Genomic DNA, 21,015 nt, shown 5'->3' with positions numbered 1-21,015 from the left:
ACAGTCGGTTTCACGAAGAGTGTATTTTTCAATTTAAATTATTAATTCCAGTGACCAACGGGAGTAGATAGTTCGGCAGCAGGTGAAACCTAACAAGAGACAGTACGCATGACTAGAAACCTAAAACTTATCTAACGACGACGTGTCCAACGGTGGTCGTTCCGCATTTACTTTCGCCACCGGCTTTTATATTCCCCGTCGATAATGATTTAATGACACATTCCGATCTTTTCCCCGCCACGGCGGAAAGCCAACAGGAATTTCATAATTTGCGGTCGACGATAAACCATGTTTGTGTCACTGCCGTAGATAAATCACCTTCTTAAACTATTCAGTGAACGCTGCAGAAATGTTTACCTGCAAAATAATAGCAAATTTTTGTGATAATTGCAAGTTTTGATTTAAAATGTTTTCGAACACAACTCAACTTAAAAAAACTTGAATCTGAAACAAACAGATAACACAGAAATGGTTAAAATTTTACATCAGAGTACATAATCTTACGCTTAAAGTTACATGGAAGTTTTAACCTTTCAGGTTCCGCTTGAATAATGAAAATTAAAATCGAATCATAATCGAAGTGCAAAACGACTTACAGGGCGTTTGAAAGTTAGTAGTTTAATGTTTCTTTTATTTTCTTTATTTTACATATAATATATTATGAATGTATTAATTGTATTTTACATATTTTTGTGTCTCATTTACCTTGAAATGTGATCACACTGAGAAACAACGAGCGTAAAGCTGACATTTCGGACACCAGTCCAGTCAAGAAACACTCTTCGAGGGTTGGTTTTTATTTTTCCTTTCAGTAAAATAAGAATACCGTTTTAATTTGCATCGTTATGATGGTTAAACATAAATGTACATAGGATACAGCTGGTACAAATGCCTAACGTAGCCAGGATGAAATGGTTAATCCAGCGAACGCTGCCTAGATTCAGTTCTTGCACGGAGCGCATTAGCAACGCATTCCTATAAACAGTACTTTTCCTATGGTTCGCACGAAGAAACAAACAATTTCCGTCCGGAACGGAGCGTGCGACCGGGTGGGAGGGGGAGAAACAGTTTTAATGTTGACCCACAATCCGGGATATTTAAACTACCAGAAGTACCTAATTCAAACAAAAAAACCCGCACAGTGAAACTGTCAGGGATGAACTGAAGCATTCTGTGGTACACAAACATGCACGGGTTCAATTACAAATAGGTTCGAGATTGTATGCTTATCCTGGATAACTACTTGCCTAGCCCTGGCTAGTGTTTCTCTCCTTCTCTCGCTCTAGGATGTGACCGTACATTTTTTTTACATCATATCAATATTCTGAAAAATATACATTTTCATGCAATGCGTTTTTCATTCACTAGCCGATTTTCCGCATGCGTTAATTTAACGAACGGAAACAACAGATCTGCAATATTTTATTGAGTACTACCTTACTAAAGATTCAATACATGTTGTCGCCCGGACAGACACACACGTGTGAAGAGGATCGAGCCGCGCGTCCGGAGGACGATGCCGTCCAGTTCTACACCCAATGTACGCAAGGCCATAAAGTATGTTACGGAGATAATGGTATGATCCTTTTGGTGAAAAGTTTCACAAGCTTTGGGAGGAGATTTGTTTCCGACGGTGAGATACATTAAACCGATCGTGAGTGTTGATCGGAGCGCACTAGCGATTTTGCAGAGGCGATTGGTCCGCGAGGCGAGCGGTGTCGTTAGAAAGTCGACATTTCGCGGATCGCGGAACGCCATTCGGCTCCATTTTTTTTCTTCAATGTTTTAATTTTTACTCCTTTTGTATATTGTTTAAGTTTTCCCTTTGAGTAAGTTTTAAAAAATAAGTGCATACGTTAGCCCAGACAGTCTAGCTCCAGCACCAATGTGTAAGCTGCCAAACGTCGGCATCTATTGTCGAATCAGATTTGCGAGCAACTCTGTTCAACAGTTCCGACATACAGCCTCCTTTTTGTTTGTTCTGTCGCCAAAGGAAACCTGTTTGGGCAGGCAATCACCAAGTCGAGCACAGTTAGATAGATGTAAGGCACAACCAAACCTATTTAATGTATCCTTGCCAAGCAGAATAAGGTATACAACAGTTGCGGCGAACTTAAACCAAAACGAAGCAATAAGAACGTAGCCCGCGTAAGGAGTTGAACATGAAGGTTTATTTTTATATTGTTACTCAAATCCGGATGCGCCGGGTTCAACGTTGCTGTAGTTCATCGTATATTCATATAAACGTTAGTAGTGCGCTTAAGGCATAGAGAATAAAGTAGTCTTGAATTGTAGCGTGTATGAACAACTCTTTGGCTAGACGTTTAACCACCGTTGGGGGGGAAGTACCGAAACGGCAGAGATGTTTACACTGTTTGCGTCATGCGACGGAGGCCCATCGTCATTTATACCAAACAGCGTTCCCGAAGCTGTGTTGAGAAGGGAGAAAAGTAACGGGTTTGTCTTGGAAAAAATGGAACAAAACACCATTAACGGTATCCACCAGGGTGTGTATCCTGTGTAGAGAGATTCAATTCAAATTCAAACATGCGAGTCAATTTGAGCGGTTGCAGGTTTGCTAACAATCCCCATCACGGCCTTAGATTGAGCGCTTTACGGACGCATCGTTATAGAAACGGCACCGGAAGCAAAGAATAATGTCCGAATCGTTCGGCGGAGGTTTCTACGAGCAACCTAGATCTTCTTCCGGGTTCTTCTTGTCTGAGTGACACCGGCAATCCCGTTTTTGTTTCTTGTTGCCGAGTGACTCTACTTCGAGGTATAATGTAAATAAATATAATATTCATAGCTTAAAGCCCCTTTGGGTTGCGGAGCGGTAGCAGAGGCGAAGTAACGGAGGGTATGCTGTAAGGTGCTGGTACATCATCTATCGTTGTGGGTTTACTTATGCGCCGTACCGCCGATCGCAATGTCACAGTCGTACAGTCCGCTGAGCGAATCCAGACTCAGCAGCCGGCTGCTGGCACGGGATGATATGGAGGTGTCGTCAACATCCGGCGCGTTGTAGAGCGAGTTCACGTCGGACAGCGCGCCCTCGGCGTCCGTCAAGCCGGCCTCGTTCAGCAGCGAGATGTTCTCCAGCCCCGGTTCGTCCGTGATGTAACCGGTGCTCTCGGCGCCACCTACAAATGAACACAGTTTCGATTAAACAAACCAAAACGAACCCGATATTCAACACCACAGGTTACCAGTGGCTTCTTCGCGACAATCGTCATCGCTCCACTCCGACTGACTCTCGACCGGGTTCGAGTCGAGCGATTGGTGGTTGTGGTGCGAATTGTGACCGCTGTTCGGCTGGCTGGCGTTCTCGCGCTCTGCCGGTCCCGCGTGCCCCGCGCCGTACTTCAGCTCGTCCGTGATGTAATTGCGGGCAGCCGCGGACACTTCCGAGCTGTTGCGTCGCTGCTCCCGACGTCCCGGCGGACGCTGCACCGGACGCCGCGCGTTATCCTCATCGTCCTCGTCTTCGTGCTCTCCCTCGTACTCGTCCTCCACCTCATCCTCGTCTCCCATGTCGTCCTCCTCATCCTCCTCCTCCTCTTCCTCCTCCTCGTCGTCCTCTTCGTCGGCGGCCTTGCTGCAGTAACGATGGCCACTGGAGAGCCGCATCTCTTCGGCCCCCTCAATGTTGTACGAAGTATCATACTTCGACGGGTTGTACTTGTGATGGCGATGGCGTTGCTGCTGTTGCTGCTGCTGTTGCTCTGGTTGCATTTGGTTGTGCTGAGAGTGTTGCTGCTGAAGCTGCATGTATGATTGCTGCAGCTGCTGCTGCTGCTGTTGCTGCCGTATTTGTAGTTCATTAAAGCGATCGGCGCCAGCCATTCGATAATCATGAATTATCTCACACGACTCGGTGTCCGAAGTTTGCCTACAACGAGCACAAAATAAGTGGATTGTTAGTTCACGAACTGGATCTTCTCCAAACATTTTGAACTAAGGTAGATAACAGCAGATGGATGAGAAAAACAAGTAATACAGTGCAGCACTGGTTTCACTTTGACGTCTGGTCCTCTTATTATGGACAAATCATCAAAACAGACTCTAAAAGTTTGAAAAGCATACATTCTTTAGTTATACATGTCCACAGGTACTCACATATGGCTTGATTCCGATGGGTTTTTATTGCGCGTCGCCTCCTTGATGGCCTCCAGTGTGCCCGGATGCTTCGCGCTCAAGATGCTGCTGACGTTCTTTGTGGTCCGGTCTGAAGTAGAATCCTGCCGCTCGAAGACGTCACCTGCCCCACCGACCTGGAGCTGTTGCTGTTCCAGATGGCGAGTGTGCGCATTGGGATAGGAGTCGCGCGAAGGCACCTCGCCACTGGACGAGTGCGTGACGGCACGTTCCCCGCCATCGGCAGCGCCCCCGCCACTGGCCCCTCCCGATTGCGCCAGCACCGGCCGGGACTGGGACTCGTTCATACGGCGTTGCAGCTCGCGCTCGAAGGGCGACTTGGGAAATACGGCTGCCACCGCCGCCGACGGTGGTGCGTCCTTCTCGTGGTACTCGAAGCTGTTGCACGATTCGCCCTTGTTGTGCGCCGACGACGACTTCGTTTCGGCCGTCGTGCTCGTCTCTTCGAAGTCACGCATGTTGCTGAAATCGATCGGGCTGAGCTTGGGCGAGGCGGTCGGATCGACCTGGATGTCGCACGGGTACAAATACTGCAGCGGATTGTTGACGTTGTTGACGTTGGCGAACACAGCACCGACCGGCAGCGGTGAGTGCCCATCGAAGTCTTCACCCTCCGTCGTCTTCGAGTAGCTCTCGTCCGACGAGCTGACCGAGGGCGAGTGGGGCCTCGAGCTCAGATCGTCGGTTGAGGACAGCTCGCGACACTCGTCGAACTCGGGCGGCAGCTTGGGCAGCGGTTTGATGTACTGCTTCAGCAGACCAGCCTGTTGACGCTGCGATGAGTGATGATTATGGTGATACTGCTGTTGATGCTGGTGCTGATGTTCTGCTTGCTGCTGCAACTGCTGGTGGTGGTGACGTACGGCCGGCTGAGGCGACTGTTGCTGGGGTGCGTTGTGCGACATGAGGTAGCCGCCGTAGCTCTGGGCGCTGCCACCGCCATCAACGCCACCACCAACGCCCGCCAGCGGAAACATCGACGAACCGGTGGCGTAGCGCGGCGGCTCGTACTTCGGTATCTGCTGAATTTGCTGGATCGGCTTGATCACCGCATTGCCTATCACACCTCCACCAGCGGTCGCACCGAGCAGGGGTTCGTTTTCCGACGCCGTGTAGTAGTAGGCACCGCGGCTGTTCGAAACGTGACTAGTGGAACCGTGCTGGTGATGTTGATGGTGCAGCTCAGGCTGATGATGCTGCTGCTGATGGTGATGATGATGGTTCCTTATCTTATGCCCGTTGTTCAGATGGTCCCGGACCATCTGCATCTGCTGGGCGTTGTTGAAGTTGTTCTCGTCCAGATCGGTAACGTTGGGGTTTTCGATTATGTTAAAGTTCTCTCGGATGTTGTAACTCGGCGCTTGTGGTCGTTGCTGCTGCTGCTGCTGCCGCTGCTGGTACTCTGGATTGCGTTTGGCGTAGTTGTCGACGCCTTGCATGCCACTGCTTAGAATATGATTATTGTTGATGCTATTGTGCTGCTTGTAGGCGCCTTTCAATTGATTCTGCTGTTGTTTCTGCTGCTGCTGCTGTTGCTGTTGATTGTGCGCCGACGGACCATGAAAAGATGGCATTGAGGGCTTTGCCACTTGTGCACCCTGCACCTGCTGCAAGTGCTTCATTTGAAGCTGCTGCTGGTGGTGGTTCTGTTGCTGTTGCAACTGCTGCTGCTGCTGATGCTGCTGTTGCTGTTGCTGCTGCTGTTGTTGCTGCTGCTGCTGCTGTTGCTGCTGCTGCTGCAACTGCTGCTGTTGCTGGTGAAGTAGGTTAGGGCTTTCGAGGAAATCGTAGCTCTCCTTTTTGCTGCTGTAGCTACCACTGCAGCTGTCATGCTGCCATCTGCCGTTCTTGCCAACGCTACCGGTACGATCGAGATCCGCCCCGTTGCCGCGCTGTTTTGCGTGCAAACTTTGTGCCTGAGCCATCATACCCGGAGGGCCTTGCTGGCCACCATGGTGGTGATGGTGCAGCACGATGTGGTGGGCATTTTCGCCGTAGTTGTGCTGCAGCGAGCCGGTTCCAGTGCCCGAACCGGAGGTGACGGAGGCGGCTGCGACACTCCCCGCTCCCGCACCAACGAGCGACACCATCGTCGTCTGTCCGCCACCGGTTTGCAGTGCCGGTTGTGGTTGTGGCGTCACACCTATACTGTGCATACCACCGCCGTTCGTCCCGAGACCGGAGAATTGTGCGCCCGCTCCGTTGAAGAGACTTTCGTTTTGCTCGCAAAGGAAGTACGTCACCATGTCGCCCTTGCCCTTCACCTTGATCTGCCCCCGGCAGCGGAACTCAAAGTGCGAACCCTGCAGGCTTTCGACCACCTCCTGCGTTACCTGCGTGTAGCCGGGGATGCCGGTCGAGTCCATGCGCGACGCCACGTTCACCGTGTTGCCCCAGATGTCGTACTGCGGCTTCCGGGCGCCAATGACGCCGGCCACCACCGGTCCGATGTTGACGCCGACGCGCAGCATGAAGTTGTTGTACGAGTTCTCGTTGATGTTCTTCAGCGTAACGCGCATCGCCTTCACGAAGTCGATCAGTGCCGTCATCAGGCGGCGGGTCGAGCCGGGCTCGCTCGGCAGCATCTTGTACTCCGGTATCAGTCCGACCGCCGCCATGTACGTGCTGCCGACCGTTTTGATCTTGTCGATCGCATGAAATCGCTCCTCGCACAGCAGCTCGTCAAAGTCAGCTATGATCTCATTCAGCAGGCGCAAACATTCCACACCCTGGTTCGAGCCGTCCAGCTCGGTGTAGAACTCGTGGAAGTTCGGCACGCTGCAGAAGATCACCCCGACCTTGCTGTAGCTCTGGTGGTACAGATCCTGTCGCATGGTCGCCTGTGGAAATGAAAGCGCGAACCGTTCTTAAGAGGATTAACAACACGCCGCGTGCGACGGCACAAAAAAGGGGTCAGCGGCGACGACGTCCGCACGGCCGCGATCTTACCATGTTGCTGCGTGTGAACTGATTATCGAGAAAGTGGGCCGCCACGTGCGACGGCAGCAGGTTGTACAGGATGCGCCGGTTCGACTGCTGCAGCACGGACATTTCCTTTTTCTCCTGCGATGCCTGCAGCTGCCAGAGGAAGTCGAGCCGGGCCGTCCACTCCACCTGCCGCCCGTGGGCGAGAATTGCGATCATGAAGATGAGGATGCGTGCCACCGAGATCGTGTGCAGTGGAATGGCCGACTCGACGCGCTGATCGTAGCAGTCGAAGATGTTCGCATGCGACAGCTCGATGAACAGGCAGTACACCAAGCCCATCAGCGTCACCAGCACCGTCTTGATCAGGATCGGCAGTCTGCGGAGGGATCAAACCGTTAAAAAAAGCTTCCCCCTTAAGGCTTTCGCACGTCGCACTTACCGCAGAAAAATTGACACGGACAAGAACGAGTACGCCGCCGACAGGGCGATGTACTGCGGCAGGGCACATTTACGGTGGCTGTAGTTGTTTAGCGGTTGCCCAGACCAGACCGTCTGCTCGCCGGTCAGCGTTCCCTTGTACAGCTCACCTCCAATCAGGACGTCACCGGCGAGTGGCGCGGACGGCTCGGCACTGTGCACGCTCTTGGTCGTAAAGTTGGTCGTACAGGGGTGATCCGACAAGCACGTGAACTGAGTTGAAGAGATATATTTTCGTTATTTATTTTCTAAATCCATCACTGTTGTGTAACAGTTCCCTCCCATTCCCATTTCCGAATTTGTAGTGTTTTGAAAACTAACAAAATACTACTTTCACCGTAGGCTACGACTTCTATTAATACATATATCCAACTATTATTACATATATCCGGACATGCTATACATCTTGTATGGCAATCTTTGGACTTCTGTTCTGTTCTATCTCGACCAATCCAAATAGGTTATCTTTCATCGAAGAGTAATCGTTTTAGCCATTTGCCTTTTGAGTACCGGAATTCAATTTAATCACACATCCCGTACACCTATTAGGAGTAAGTGTACAAAGATTTATACAATGTTTTTCATGTAGTCACTTGTTAGTAATATGTTTCATAATTAATACTGGGTAGATGTTGGAAGGCGGTTAGGAAGTAGGCAACCAAGAATGATCTAGAATGTTCTTGCTCTCATAACGAAACAATAAAACACATTTAAGACATACATAACGGAATCCAAAATACTTACCACGTTCACCTGACCGACCGAGTAGAGAAGTACGATCGTGAAAATGGTAATGGCCAGACGGAGGGAAAAGCTCTGCGACAAATCCCAGAAGATCCACTTCAGCCGCACCGCCAGCAGGAGCATCAGGATCGCGCTGATCCAAACAAACGCCGTCAAAAACAGCAACAGCAGGATAAGTGTGCGCGGGAGTACAGAAATCTACGGCAAAAACAAGAACTTGAGTTAGGAATAGCCAAGGGTTTACCGAGCGACTGGTGTGAACTTACCTGCAGACCGGCACTCAGTATCAGCAGCAGCAAACTGCACCCCATCGCCGTCGTGAAGCCCAGATCAAAGTCCTGATGGTACTGGCGTTCCTTCTCCTTCTCGCGAAACTGCAGCGAGATGCGCTTCACGTGCACCGACTTCTCCCGGTCGACGCTGCGCGCCTCGATCGCCTGCGACAGGAACTTGTTGACGCGATTCGTCGGCTGATGGTAGACGCTTGAGTGGCGCTTCTTGAACGGTCGCTTGAACTTATCCGTCACCTTGTTCTGGAAGAGCAGCGCCCCCACCGAGGGCACGCACGCACAGGAAGGAAAATAAAAATCAGAAAACATTTTACTACAATCAAACAGTGTAAGGCATACGATGACGTCAGGCACTAGGTCCCCATCGCAATGACGCAGAGGCAAAGTTCAACAGATGGGCACGTGCAGCATCAAATGTTGCGCCTAGCGCGAGTATATGCTACCGAGATGCGCCAATTTGGTCTCACGCACAAGACCACGGACTCCAATCGCTAATGAACTCTACCCGGACACTCCGAGACGTTCGGGGTTTCTCGCAAAGCAAGCCCACACGCAGCGCTTCGGAAAGTCTCGCAGTGTCCGCAGACTAAGGATGCATGGACGGAACTACACGCGCAAAATGGGTTGGGAACCAGGTTCCGGTTCCCCGAACGCCATCTCCCTAACGGTGGCATGACGCGCCGGGGTTTTCCCGGACGAACTCAAAGCGCAACACAGCAACTCTACGGAAAAAAGGAACGAGAAGAAACTACGACCACACACACACACACACGCTGCAGCCATGCTTGCATTCGTTCGCGTTCGTGCACCGATGGCCACCAACAACAACAAACAGCAGCGGGGTGGCCCTACCCTAAAGTACTCTACACAGCTAGCTCCTGCCTACGCTTGCAGCTGGAAGACGCGAGTGCCTCTCGTCCTGCAAAAACCGATGAAAGATGGACGACGCGTGCTCGATGAGACGGGTTACTACCACCAGAAGATTGCACACACACACGCTATACGCAAAACACACTACGTGGTGGTGGTACGCCGTGGAAGGAAGCCGAAGGCGATGTGATCACAATGAAAGGATGGCAGAACGCATGGAAAAGTCCGATCGAACCGATTCCTTGTTTACTTTGTGTTTCTATTTTATCGAAAGCGAACACTTGTCTCCCATGGGAAAAGAAACCAGGTGGCGGCGAAGTGACTTGTTTGTTGGTGAGTCTGTGTCAATGTAGAGAGTGGAGTGGAAACGTGGGTGACAATGGCATAAAAGGTGGAGCGTCTTAAGAAGCTTTATAAAAACAGATTAAAAAAGGTAAAACAAAATATAGAACAATCCAACGTGGAAATAAAAAAGGAAAGGAAAGTTAAAACTAGTTCGATTTTTTTTTTTTGTTTGGTTTGCTTTCGGGTTTGCGTTAACTATGGATGAGCGAGGAAGAGAGAAAAAAAAACGAGTAGTGAAAGTGGTCCTCACTTTTGATGCGCTCAACTCCGAATCGTAGACGGAGGCCCGAGATCCGACGGTGCGGGTATTGCTGGCGCTATTGCTAGCGTGATCTCCGCCCGGCTTGGCAAGGGCGACCGGGTAGGGGCTAGCGTGTAGAATGCGTTGCAAATGCAGCACCTGAGAGCGATACGCGAAGAGGTTGAAGGGAAGAAGATACTGGGCTAACCACCCGGGAGGGAGGGTGGTAAGGGGCTATGAACGCACCAAGTACAATTAACACAAACAATACTAAACCCTTGTTTTTCCACCCGGCGATCACTCTTTGTGACAACGTTTTGACGTTTTGTCGAGATAAAGATAGATATATTTGTAATAACCACCAGTTTTGGAAAAAACAAAACCCAGGCATTTTATTAACGCTACCATTTACGGAAACACAAAAACCAAAACGCAGGATCGAAGGTACTAGCCAGTACAAAATGAAAAAAACCCTAGACGTTTACCTAACACAAAGATTCTTCATCTTATTGCTGATCAAAAATATTATTGATGATTCAATGGTGTTAAATATCAAATAACAAACAAAATACCTTTGTGTACTTGAAATAGCATAGCGAAATGTTAATCTGTTTTGAATCATTGATTTGTTTAGATGGAAGGTTATTTCTTTTTCATCCAATTTAATAAGTTGTTGATCGAACACAAAGTAATTGATTGGTGGGACAATTAATCGAATCATCCAATATAGAATTAGGTCATTTTATGTACATCTAAACGGTAACAGTTGCACAAAACTAGCCTGGGATAAAACAAAAAGGAAAACTCACTACCAAAAACGATGGACACGCTATCAACCAATGGTAAAACATATGCACCCCACGATCGACACCAAAAACTGCTTAAACTGCAACCAAACAAATCCATACACACACGCACCACACACACACACACACATTCTCTTCGGGCAAGTGGGAACCCAAAAACAGGCAAACTCACTACGCACAGTACTACGAAGGAAATACTTTTCACGTAGGGGTAAGTTTGTGTGTTGTGTGGCATAAATGTAATTATTTTGTTTCATTTTGGGGGGATTTTCGGCTAGCAATTACATAGCCGTAACATACCGGATCCTAAAATTAAAGAAAAGAGAAAGAAAATGCAATAAAACGGAATACAGAGTATGTACAGCAAAACGAACAGAATGCGTGGTGTAGAGGGACTGTACAGGGAGCGTGACAAATTTGTGTCGTAAGTTTAAACAACTCTTTTCTCGGCTTCGATCTTCGTAAAAACCAATACAAACTGTTCATGTCTATATTCTTTACGCTTCAGTAGCCGGTGTGCGTCTAATAATCCCTAGTGATTTTGTGTTGATACCTAACACATTAAATTTTCCATTGCTGAAAATTGTGATGATGCAAAGATGAGAAACGATTTGTTCAAATTTACTGCAATATCCGTCACGCACCCTGTAAAGGTGCTGGGGGAAAGCAGGTGGGACACTATAACACCCCTGTAACAGTACACAACTGGGAGCCAAGGGGGTGGTAGTGGGAGGGAAATGGTCTAAATTTGGTCTTCTCTCTTCGCTAACATTCCGCATTGACTAACACAATCGAATTGCCGGTAATGGGGGGATCCATGGTGAGACGGTGATGTCTACGACGGTGCCGCTGCTTACCTTGCGCGCATTTTTGTCCAGGAACAGACCACCGCCGCCGGCTCCCCCACCGCTGCCTCCACCGGCGGCATTCCCACTGGAACCGGGCCCGCCGCTAGAGCTGCAGCCTCCGCTGGTGCTGGGGTACGGGGAGCCGCCTCCACCGGTCGCCATGTGGGAGAACGGTACCGGCACGGAGTACTTGATGGTGTGCAGCAGCTGCACGACCACGTTCGACACGTTGCGGAACGACAACTTGCGTCGGTTGGCCGCCCCGAGCGCGGACCGCACACCGAGGGTGTTGAGCATGAGGGGCTAAAACAAAACCAAACAAGGTGTTAGCAATGGTTGGCGGTATCTTCATCATCTCGCTTGTCTTACTTTGCGACGATGCGCGGGGGGTACGATGAAGTAGGTGTCGATCTGGTTGTCGCGCAAATAGGAATCGCGTGTCTCGCCGTGGCCCGCCTCGACCTCGTACTCGCCGCCTAGTGCGTCCAGGGTGGCGCGGGTGACGTGCACGCGGCCCGGTTCGCCGCCACTCTCCATGTGGTTCGCCAGCGTGACGTCGTTGGACCACACGTCGAACTGCCACTTGCGCAGTCCGAGCACCCCGCACAGCACCCGGCCCGAGTGGATGCCGACGCGCATGTTCAGTATCACGTCCGTCTGCTCGACCACCGAAGCGATCGCGTCGATCATGTCCAGCCCCATCTCGACGGCGCACCGAGCGTGGTCCGCCCGCGGGTCCGGTATACCCGACACGCAGTAGTAACAGTCGCCCAGGATCTTGATGCGCAGGCAGTGGTTGTCGTGCGCCAGCTGATCGAAGCGCCCAAACAGCTCGTTCAGCAGCCGGACCAACTCCTGCGCGCTACACTGCGAGGCCAGCACGGTGAAGCCGACGATGTCCGCGAACAGGATACTGACGTTCTCGTGCTTCTGGATGTAGATCTTGTGGAACTGGCCCTCGACCGGCGAGAGGATGTCGTTCTTCATCTCCATTGCGACGTGCTGGGGCAGCACCGACAGCAGCAGCCGCTCGAGTTTCTCGTTTTCGTCCTCCATCTCCAACCGGGCGGCAATGCAGTTGCGCGTGTCGAGGAAGGCTCGCCGCTGGGCGCGCTCCATCATCACGTTCACCACGAACCCGGCCACGTTCACGCCGAAAAATATGACGATGTTGGCGGCAAGCTGAAAAGAAATCACAAAACATTAGTCACGGCACGGCTGGAAAGGAGGTGGGACTGACACCTCTGCAACAACTCACCTGCTGGAAGGCAAGATATTGAAAGTTTCCCGTGTACATGTTGTAGCTGGTCAGCCCGACGTGGATCGACGGCAGAATCAGCCCGAACAGCGACGCCTCCCAGATCTGCAGCGGCATCATCGCGTACGCGAGAAAGATGACGAACACTATCTGCCAGACGCCCTCGGCCATCACCTCGCGCGTGTCCACCGGAAACACGATGCCCACCGTCGGCATCGAGATGAAGCAAAAGGCGGCGGTAAAGAACAGAATGCCGTAGCACAGGTAGGGCAGGTGCGAGTCGCGGATCAGCCGGAACTGCAGTGACCCGAGCAGCACGGCGAACAACGCGCACAGGAACGAGTTAAATACATTCTGAAAATGAGGATAAAGATAGTATTAGTATGGTTCCCTTCTGGTCCTTACGACTGACTGGCTTTGAGTTGTGCTTCTTAGAGAACTGAATCACAAAATCTGTGAAGACTCATTACGCTTCGTAAATCTCTAAAGTCTCATGAACCTAGAAAAGATTCTTAAATCTCAAATCAGTCATATGATTTTCTAGAATCATTGATTTTTGAATCAGCTTCATGAACCTCTAGCGAATCTTTTGACAAATCCCAAAATGACCAGACATTTAAGATTTGCGAAACTACGAATGAAGCGATGCTGGAGGACCAAGAGATACGTTTGTGATGAGATAGACTTCATGACTCTTTAGTGGATTCATGGATCATCGATTTCTTGAATCACTCCAAATCCATTCCGCTCGGAATGATTCCTCCACAAAAGATTCACAAGAATGAACATTCGTCGAAACAGGCCAAATACTTACGTGCAGAGTTGGAGCCTGATTGAAGCCCAGACTGAGGCCGCCCATCACGCCGCACAGTATCACCACCAGCGCCACGACTCCGGTCACCGAGAACCGCTGCAGCTTGAGCGTGTAGCGCTGGTAGAGGCTCTCCAGCTCGTTGTTCTCGAAGCGCAGCTTGTTCCACGGCCGGCCGCGGGCCGCATGCACCGCGTGGTCCATGTTCGCTGGTCGGTTGGTTGATCGATTCGGTCGGCGCTGGTTCAGTCCGTCAACCGCATCCGCGCACCGCCCGGAGTCATCCAATGTCGCCGGGTGCGACGACGGCGGGTGGACCGGGGAGCTAGAGGGGACGCTTCCGCCGGGCGCTCTCGACCACCAGTTCGAGCTGCTCTTTCTATTTCTTACCGCTATTTTGAATACAATATTCGTTGAATGCTCTCCCGCTAGACACCTAGTTCTCGGCCAACTTCAGAGTTTCGCCTTGCTTGTTGTTTCACGCTGCCAGTCTGCATTGCCTGGAAAAAAACAAACGTGAAAATGAAAACACATGCATAATGTAAAACAAGTAGGACGTGGCTTTATGGCACTCGCCACCGTCAGTCCCAACGAACTGCACACGAATGAGTACTAGCTAGCTTTCGAAGGACATCCGTCAATAAACCGTCAACACACTTCAGAGGCCTACGACGCAATATGCAAATATTTTGGCACAAGCAAATTCCCCGAATTGATGGGTCGATCCATCACCGAATAATTCAATTCTTGGTATTTTCCAAACAAAAGGCAGTGAAATTATGCCATTCAACAGTATACAACTCCAGACAAGCGCTTACATGAGAAAACCTAGAGCTCTTTTGAGATATAGTGAAAAACAAAGTCCCAGAAGAAACGAAATAACTAGAGTACTCCAAACTCGTGCAGAGCAAGAATTTACAATCAGATGACGCAAGTTTCAGCATCGACAATTCTACTTAGTGACCATCGAGGAGATCTAACGCAGTATCGCTAGCTTATTGATTATATTCTGGAAAAACAACGCCCACACCCCACGCGTCAATTGAATGGAAATCAATTATTCCAGATCCTCGACCGATGCACACCAAACTCCCTCTTCTGGGGCGTGTTCCCGCGCCGATGACCGACATCGCAAGGATCAATTAAATATATTACACCATACATTTTGCAGCAAAACGTCGAAACGCTTGCGTCCGACTCCTGGTTCGTATTCTCGATGTTTTGCATGGAGCACCGAATGGACTTGCCAACTCTCTCGATGAGGAAGGTTGTTTGATCTAACAGAAGATTGCTTAGTGAGTTCTCATTCATCTTAGCACCAGAACACGAAACATTTTGAAAACAACTCCTGAACTCCTGAAGAGTACATGAATCAAAAGCTAAATCACCGCACCGATCACAAACGTTTCGCACAAACTGCATCAACGGAATGACGGGGAAGCGGCGCCCACACACGGGCACACATGTCCTGCGGTTCCACTGTAGAGGTAAATGTTTTCCTCTTCAGCAAACACACTCCACCGCGTAGAGCGAGGACTTTCGCGAGCTCGCAAGTTCTTTTAACTCACCGTTCCGCGAGCCGGCAGTTGCTACGTAGCAACCTTGATTGTTTTAAACAAACCCAACAAACCGCCACCTTCGCGTTTGTTTGCCCGTGTCTCGAACGAACGTCAATTGCGGCCGGAGTACTTTGATTTGATTGAACCACCCCAAGCGAGGGGTGGTGATTTATCTTGGAAACAACGCACCCTGCACACCTGGGACCGCTTTTGACTGCAACAAGTTAACGGGGTGATTATTCAAATCTTTTACTAACGCGTTCATGCGAGTTCAAAACACACAAAACAAGTTTCCGGTTCTCGGCAGAGGTTTGAATACCAAACAAGGATTCGAATTTCATAAGAGTTACCAAGCAATTAAAAGAGTAACTTCGTCGTCAAGGAGATACAAATCCTACACCGGGATTCGACTCTCCCAAGAGTAATTAAACGAGGAAGGAAAACATTTACCCACTTACCAGTAAGAGTCTATGCCACTGTACTATTCATCATTTTTATCTCCCATATTCTACATATTCCGGTATCATCTGTAGCAAAAACTGTCAACTAGAAGGGATCGAACTCGGACGTTAACACCAAATTTAACATCAAATAATATAGTAATAATAATCTTTAGGCTTTTCTAAGAGTACGTCTCTACCGAGAGCCGAATGTAGAGATTAAGCAACTTTACGCAGCGTAAAGTAAGGTTAGTTTCAATGTTTCGCCATGGAAGGAAGGACCAAGGTGACGTAACCAGTAACCATAAGAGTACTATCGACAAATATATAATTATAATGAAATTCTGAACCAAAACAAACTGCTACTTCTACTACACACTTACTTAGAAGTGACATCATTAGTTACTCGTTCATTCTTTAAGTCGTGTTTGGGGCAAAATAAACCAAATTTGAGTGTTTTGAGTCACAAAAGAGTTCGTGAAAGTATTCGTGGTGATCTAAAACCAATATTTCGGAGGAAGGATTTTCATGCACTCATATTTGCTTACATTGGCAGGATAATTGAAATGTCAAACCCATCGGGAATTGAACAGCGGTGTCGACGGCGACCAACAGCCGGACAAACGCTTGCATGTAAAAAGATCATGCCGGCGCAATGATTCAGCGTAACGCGATCGCTTACAACAACTCCCGCGCCATCACCACAACAGCTGAAAACTGGTTTCCCAAGACGACAGCGACGGAGCAGATGAGCCGCCGAGATTCATTAAACAGACCTTCCCGCTGCCGTTGCCCTCCCCCCCACACCACTCGCCGGTTGCGTGTTTGAAGGGTTACGCGATAAAGGGAACTAAAAGAAAGAAAGAAAAAATGTTGTAAAAGACAACAACAAACGGAAACGCAAGCATTGTTCAAACGTGTTGCCGTTTATTTTTGAGTGTGCCCCTTGCGTCACTGTTTGCTGTCCGAGCGCGTCCGAGCCAGTGTTGGGTGCTCGGGCAGCAGAACTAGAAGCGGACGGCTCCGCGACCCGGTAGGTAATTTATCGCCCCTGTCAAGAGTCGTCAAGAGTCGCACGTCACACATCGCGCTGAAGGGACCCCGCTTCAAAACGGTTCGACAAACTGAAAGACCTGGATGAAGGTGCCCTTAGCCTTCTTCGAAACCTTTTGCCTATTCCGATCTGGGAAGACTGAGACTGATCTTTTCGCCATCGACGCAATTACGCTATTTGGGAGTTCAGTAGACATGTCATAACCAGTAGACATGTCCGACATCAAAATATGAACAGAAATAATCAATTAAATAAGAGTATTTTAAGTGCATGACAATATTATCAACTGCTCGAAAAGTTCGTAATCGATGTCGACTCCTGGTAATTGTCAATCAAATGAACCAAAAATGAACACCTTACAATCGATATCGCGTATCGATCGGACAGAACTCAAATGCCAAAGTCTCCATAGCTGCTCGCAGAACGGCGTGTCGTCGAAAGTTCAGCATCAATTACACCAGCTTCATCTACACAGACACATTCGGATTCCTGAAGCGCGCTTCTCCAGCAGCGAGCCGGTTTAACAAACCGAAACCAAAGCAGGCCCTGTTCCTGTCTAGCCCCGCAATACCCCTTTCGCCTCGCGAGGTCTTGGGTGGTGTCGTGCCACTGTCAGCCAGCAAAGAGCGAGCGCTCCATCATCGCTGCGTAATTCTTGAGGGGAACAAACAACCGATCGGCGGCGACGGACAGGAATTTCTATCGGTTGACCTCCGAACCACGGTTGCACTGATGATAGGTTTACAGGCGGGCTCTGCCGGGACAAAGGTGATGGCCTGAGGCCCTACGGGGAGCAAACGATGCGGGTATCTGATTGTAGGCAAATACTACAACCACACGTACACATTTGTGGTGTGTCTTACCCCGTTCTGTCAAAAAACGAGAAAAGGTCTATCTGAAATCTGATTGTTTCGATCCAGAATTCAACTTCGTGGTAGAAGATCTCACCAAATCCCACTTCCTCCAAAAGAATCTCCGGCTGACAACCCGGACGAAATGCTCCAATTTGACGTAACACCCTATAGGCGCTATATCTGGTGGTAGTCACCCGCTCGCCCACTTCGCCCTACCTCCCCTGAAGCGAACGGTATCGGTTTCGTTTCGTCAATGAGTCAGTTGGTCATTGTCAGTGAAGCGCGTGAGCCGGCAGCGCATCAATTCGCGCGATAGTGAAAGCAATTGACCTCGAGTTGAGTCAGAGCGCGCCGAGCGACTTGGCGAACTGCGAGGTCTGGCGATTGACGTCGGGGTGGAGGGAGGGGTGGGGGGGGGGGGGGTCTGGACCGGAACGGAAAATGGAACAAACAACGTGGCGAGGCGTGAAAAGTCAGCGTGAGCGGTCAAAGGAAGAGGAAGAGAGCGCCTATGGGGTCTATCAAGCGTGGTATATAGATCTTCAAGTAAGCCGTTCTGTTTTGTCGTCTAACCCATCACCTAAAGGTCAAAGATTACACTCATGGACAGGGTTGGGGAGCCTCGTTTCGAGGTTGTTGCGTTTTCAAACAAGCACGGAAGAGACTTACTACAGCGATCACCTATGAGGACCTATGTCTGGGAGGATGTATATACCCGTTACCCGGTACCCGAAACCGAAGCGGACTACCATCAGCCATCAGTCACGGTGTGTTTAGTCCGTACCTTTACCAGAGTCACTTCCACTGCGTTTCTAATTAACACTTGTTTGAATCACGGTCACGTCCGCGCTCGTCCTACGCCCGATATCTGCGCCCTAAGCGGAGGTGATAATTGCCCAGGGAATCATGGTCCGCTCCGATGGGCGTCAGAAAACAAACCGTTCCAGCTAGCCTTCCCTGCCCGAGAGGCATATTGCAGCCCAGCGCTAATTGTGCACTTTCTAAATCGAAAAATGTCGATCAGACAAAGCTCTAGGAGGGTCTGTCACTGTTATGGCCACGTCCTTGCGATGCCCTCACGCGTGCGAATAACACGTTCGTTTGGCAGTTTTGCTCATCAGCGCAGTGTCAACAAGTTTTCCCGATCATCCGGTTGAACTGACAAGCAACAAAAAGAGGGCGCGAGCCTAGAAAACATTCAACAGACTCTGAAGACTCTGTAACGAGAGCCGAAAGATCCAAGTAACGCGTGTTCCAACACATATTGAACAGTTTAGAAAGACACTGTTGAGTAATTAGGAATTCATAAAGCATTGAGTTTCTCAAATATGTTTGAAATAGCAAATACCAAAAGACAACAAACAAATCAAAACACACAAACAACCGAAAACTGCGATCAGATGAATATGATGACTCATTTACAAGAACTACGACGACGTCGTTGCCTAGCAGATAACCTATCGCTAAAGGAAAGCTTTTCAAACAAAAAATCTTAGTCTCTTCAAACAAAATGTTTTTGGCACGAACTCCAAAACGGCTTGTCCTCCGATGTTGTTGATGATTTGATTGGTCGGGGGAAAAACAAGTACAAGATGTGATTTCTAAGCAGAATCGCCTTTGAAATAAGTCCGTGCAAACGTTATCTTCGTTACAACAAAGGCACCGTGTTTTTGTTGCTAGAAACCCAGTGTGTTTTTTCATGAAGTACCCGTAAATCTTTGGCCGACTTTTTGCAAGTGCGGCGAATAAATAATCCACCCTTTTTCCCCCGATGAAGCAACAAGAAGACAGCGTCAAAGCAAGACAACAGCGTGGCGAACCCATTTTTGTCTGCTCTGGTCCGAATTACGCACATGCGGTGCTCAGCTGCGTAGCATTAGTTTTTCCATGTGCCAGGGTTTTCCACACCGCACCTTCGAGGCGCAAATCGGTCGGAAAATTGCATCCGGAGCGGGGTCGCAAATTGCAACGGATGTTACCTCGGGTGCGTCTATATTTATCCTCACTCACACATCAACCAGACACGGACCATGTGGAATAGGGGTGGGTGGGAGGAGGGGGGAGTGTTTTTTTTTGGAGCAGTCAGTCTGAAGGGACAACACCCATTGATGTGCATAGCATAACATCTTGCCATTTCGTCTGCGCCACCATTTCGGGCGGAAGTCGTATTTGCCGGCAGACAATCACATCAAAACGTATCATCATCCCCATTTTTACGCCCGGCTTATTGGTAGAAGAAAACAAAAGCCAAGGGAGGGGGGGGGGGGGGGGGTGGGGGCAGTAAGAGGAGACACTTTTACGAAAAAACCGCCACGCAAAGGGCATAACATAAACCTGCCAAAGCCAAGGCAGCTGGAACCGGTAAGGGAAACTCCAAAACCAAACCGAACGAGGCAAACAAAACAACAAAACAGGGGCGACTAAAGCACAGTGGTCGTTTCGTGTACAATTTGTGGAGTGCGGTCAATAAATGAGATAAGATTAAAATGGTTTTATCCCTACTTTGAGGTAATGGTAACACAGTTTCGATTGGTCCATCCAAAGCTAGCAACTTTTAGTTTTCCAAACGTCATTTGAAGCAGCCTTGGAAACCTTTGTACTCTTTCAAATGGATTGTCAGATAAAACCTAAAAATATCGTTTTTAAAAAGAAATATTTATCCGTCAAATTAAAGGGCAGGAAGGGTTTAATCTCAAAATTGAACACATCTGCCATGCAGAGGCGGATCATAGGGAAAAGCAACCTAAGCAGCTGCTTGGAGCCCTGAGCTGTTTGGCCCATTTTATTATTTGGATTATTTTGAAACAAAGCCATTTATTTTATGAAGTTACGAATTTACTTTGAAAAATACAAAAATGTCATAATATTTCAACTTATTTGAATGGTGTTTGCATTCAGAACTGGTTTTTTTTCATCATCCAATGTTTGCTTTCAAACAGCACTGAAAAGCAACAGTACAATAAGAAAATTTTCGGATGACTCTCCTTGTGAAATATCTTGGTTGAATTTTTGATTCATTAAAGAAAATTTAAAAAAAACACATGTGGATGAAATTGTCCCCGATTCCGGTGTCCGACCTCCGAGCCGATTTCGTCGTGTTTTGATTCGATCTTTTGGTGAAGCTTGTATGTGCCAACATTTGACATTTCGGGTTTCATCCCGCCCCGGTCGCACTGTGCCGCGGGGCAGATAAATATATTTTTCTCGGTGAACTGCTGGACAAGCGATGGCAATTTTGAAACACGAATATTGGGAATGCTCGGCGCGTCCCGCTGTGGAGCACAGATTGAGAGAGGGTGAGAGAGAGAGAGAGAGAGAGAGAGAAGTACCGA

At 49.1% G+C, this 21,015-nt stretch overlaps 1 protein-coding gene across 1 annotated transcript; it reads right to left on the bottom strand.

Annotated features, from left to right (window-relative positions):
* Positions 1 to 631: 631 nt before the first annotated feature.
* LOC131268664 (Ca(2+)/calmodulin-responsive adenylate cyclase) lies at positions 632 to 14,080 on the bottom strand. The gene is made up of 13 exons (XM_058270905.1): positions 13,780 to 14,080; positions 12,966 to 13,319; positions 12,077 to 12,889; positions 11,717 to 12,010; positions 8,574 to 8,840; positions 8,308 to 8,505; positions 7,526 to 7,776; positions 7,108 to 7,462; positions 5,871 to 6,998; positions 4,120 to 5,795; positions 3,844 to 3,892; positions 3,210 to 3,804; positions 632 to 3,143 (listed from the first exon to the last, which is right to left on the bottom strand). Exons 1-13 carry the CDS (start codon positions 13,978 to 13,980, stop codon positions 2,902 to 2,904), a joined length of 6,423 nt encoding a protein of 2,140 aa, XP_058126888.1. The 5' UTR covers positions 13,981 to 14,080; the 3' UTR covers positions 632 to 2,901.
* Positions 14,081 to 21,015: the final 6,935 nt, after the last annotated feature.

Source organism: Anopheles coustani, chromosome X (assembly GCF_943734705.1).
Source record: "Anopheles coustani chromosome X, idAnoCousDA_361_x.2, whole genome shotgun sequence".
In the NCBI taxonomy this organism is placed as follows: Eukaryota; Metazoa; Arthropoda; class Insecta; order Diptera; family Culicidae; genus Anopheles; species Anopheles coustani.
Note: the sequence above shows the minus strand (reverse complement) of the source record. Positions and strands in the feature narration are given on the sequence as shown.

Excerpts from the sequence above, each read along its gene's own strand:
- LOC131268664 (XM_058270905.1), bottom strand. The coding sequence starts at position 13,980 with ATGGACCACGCGGTGCATGCGGCCCGCGGCCGGCCGTGGAACAAGCTG. Across the intron at positions 7,777-8,307 it reads CGGTCGGTCAGGTGAACGTG|TTCACGTGCTTGTCGGATCA; the intron begins GTAAGTATTTTG and ends TCTTCAACTCAG. Across the intron at positions 3,893-4,119 it reads CCATCGGAATCAAGCCATAT|GCAAACTTCGGACACCGAGT; the intron begins GTGAGTACCTGT and ends TGCTCGTTGTAG.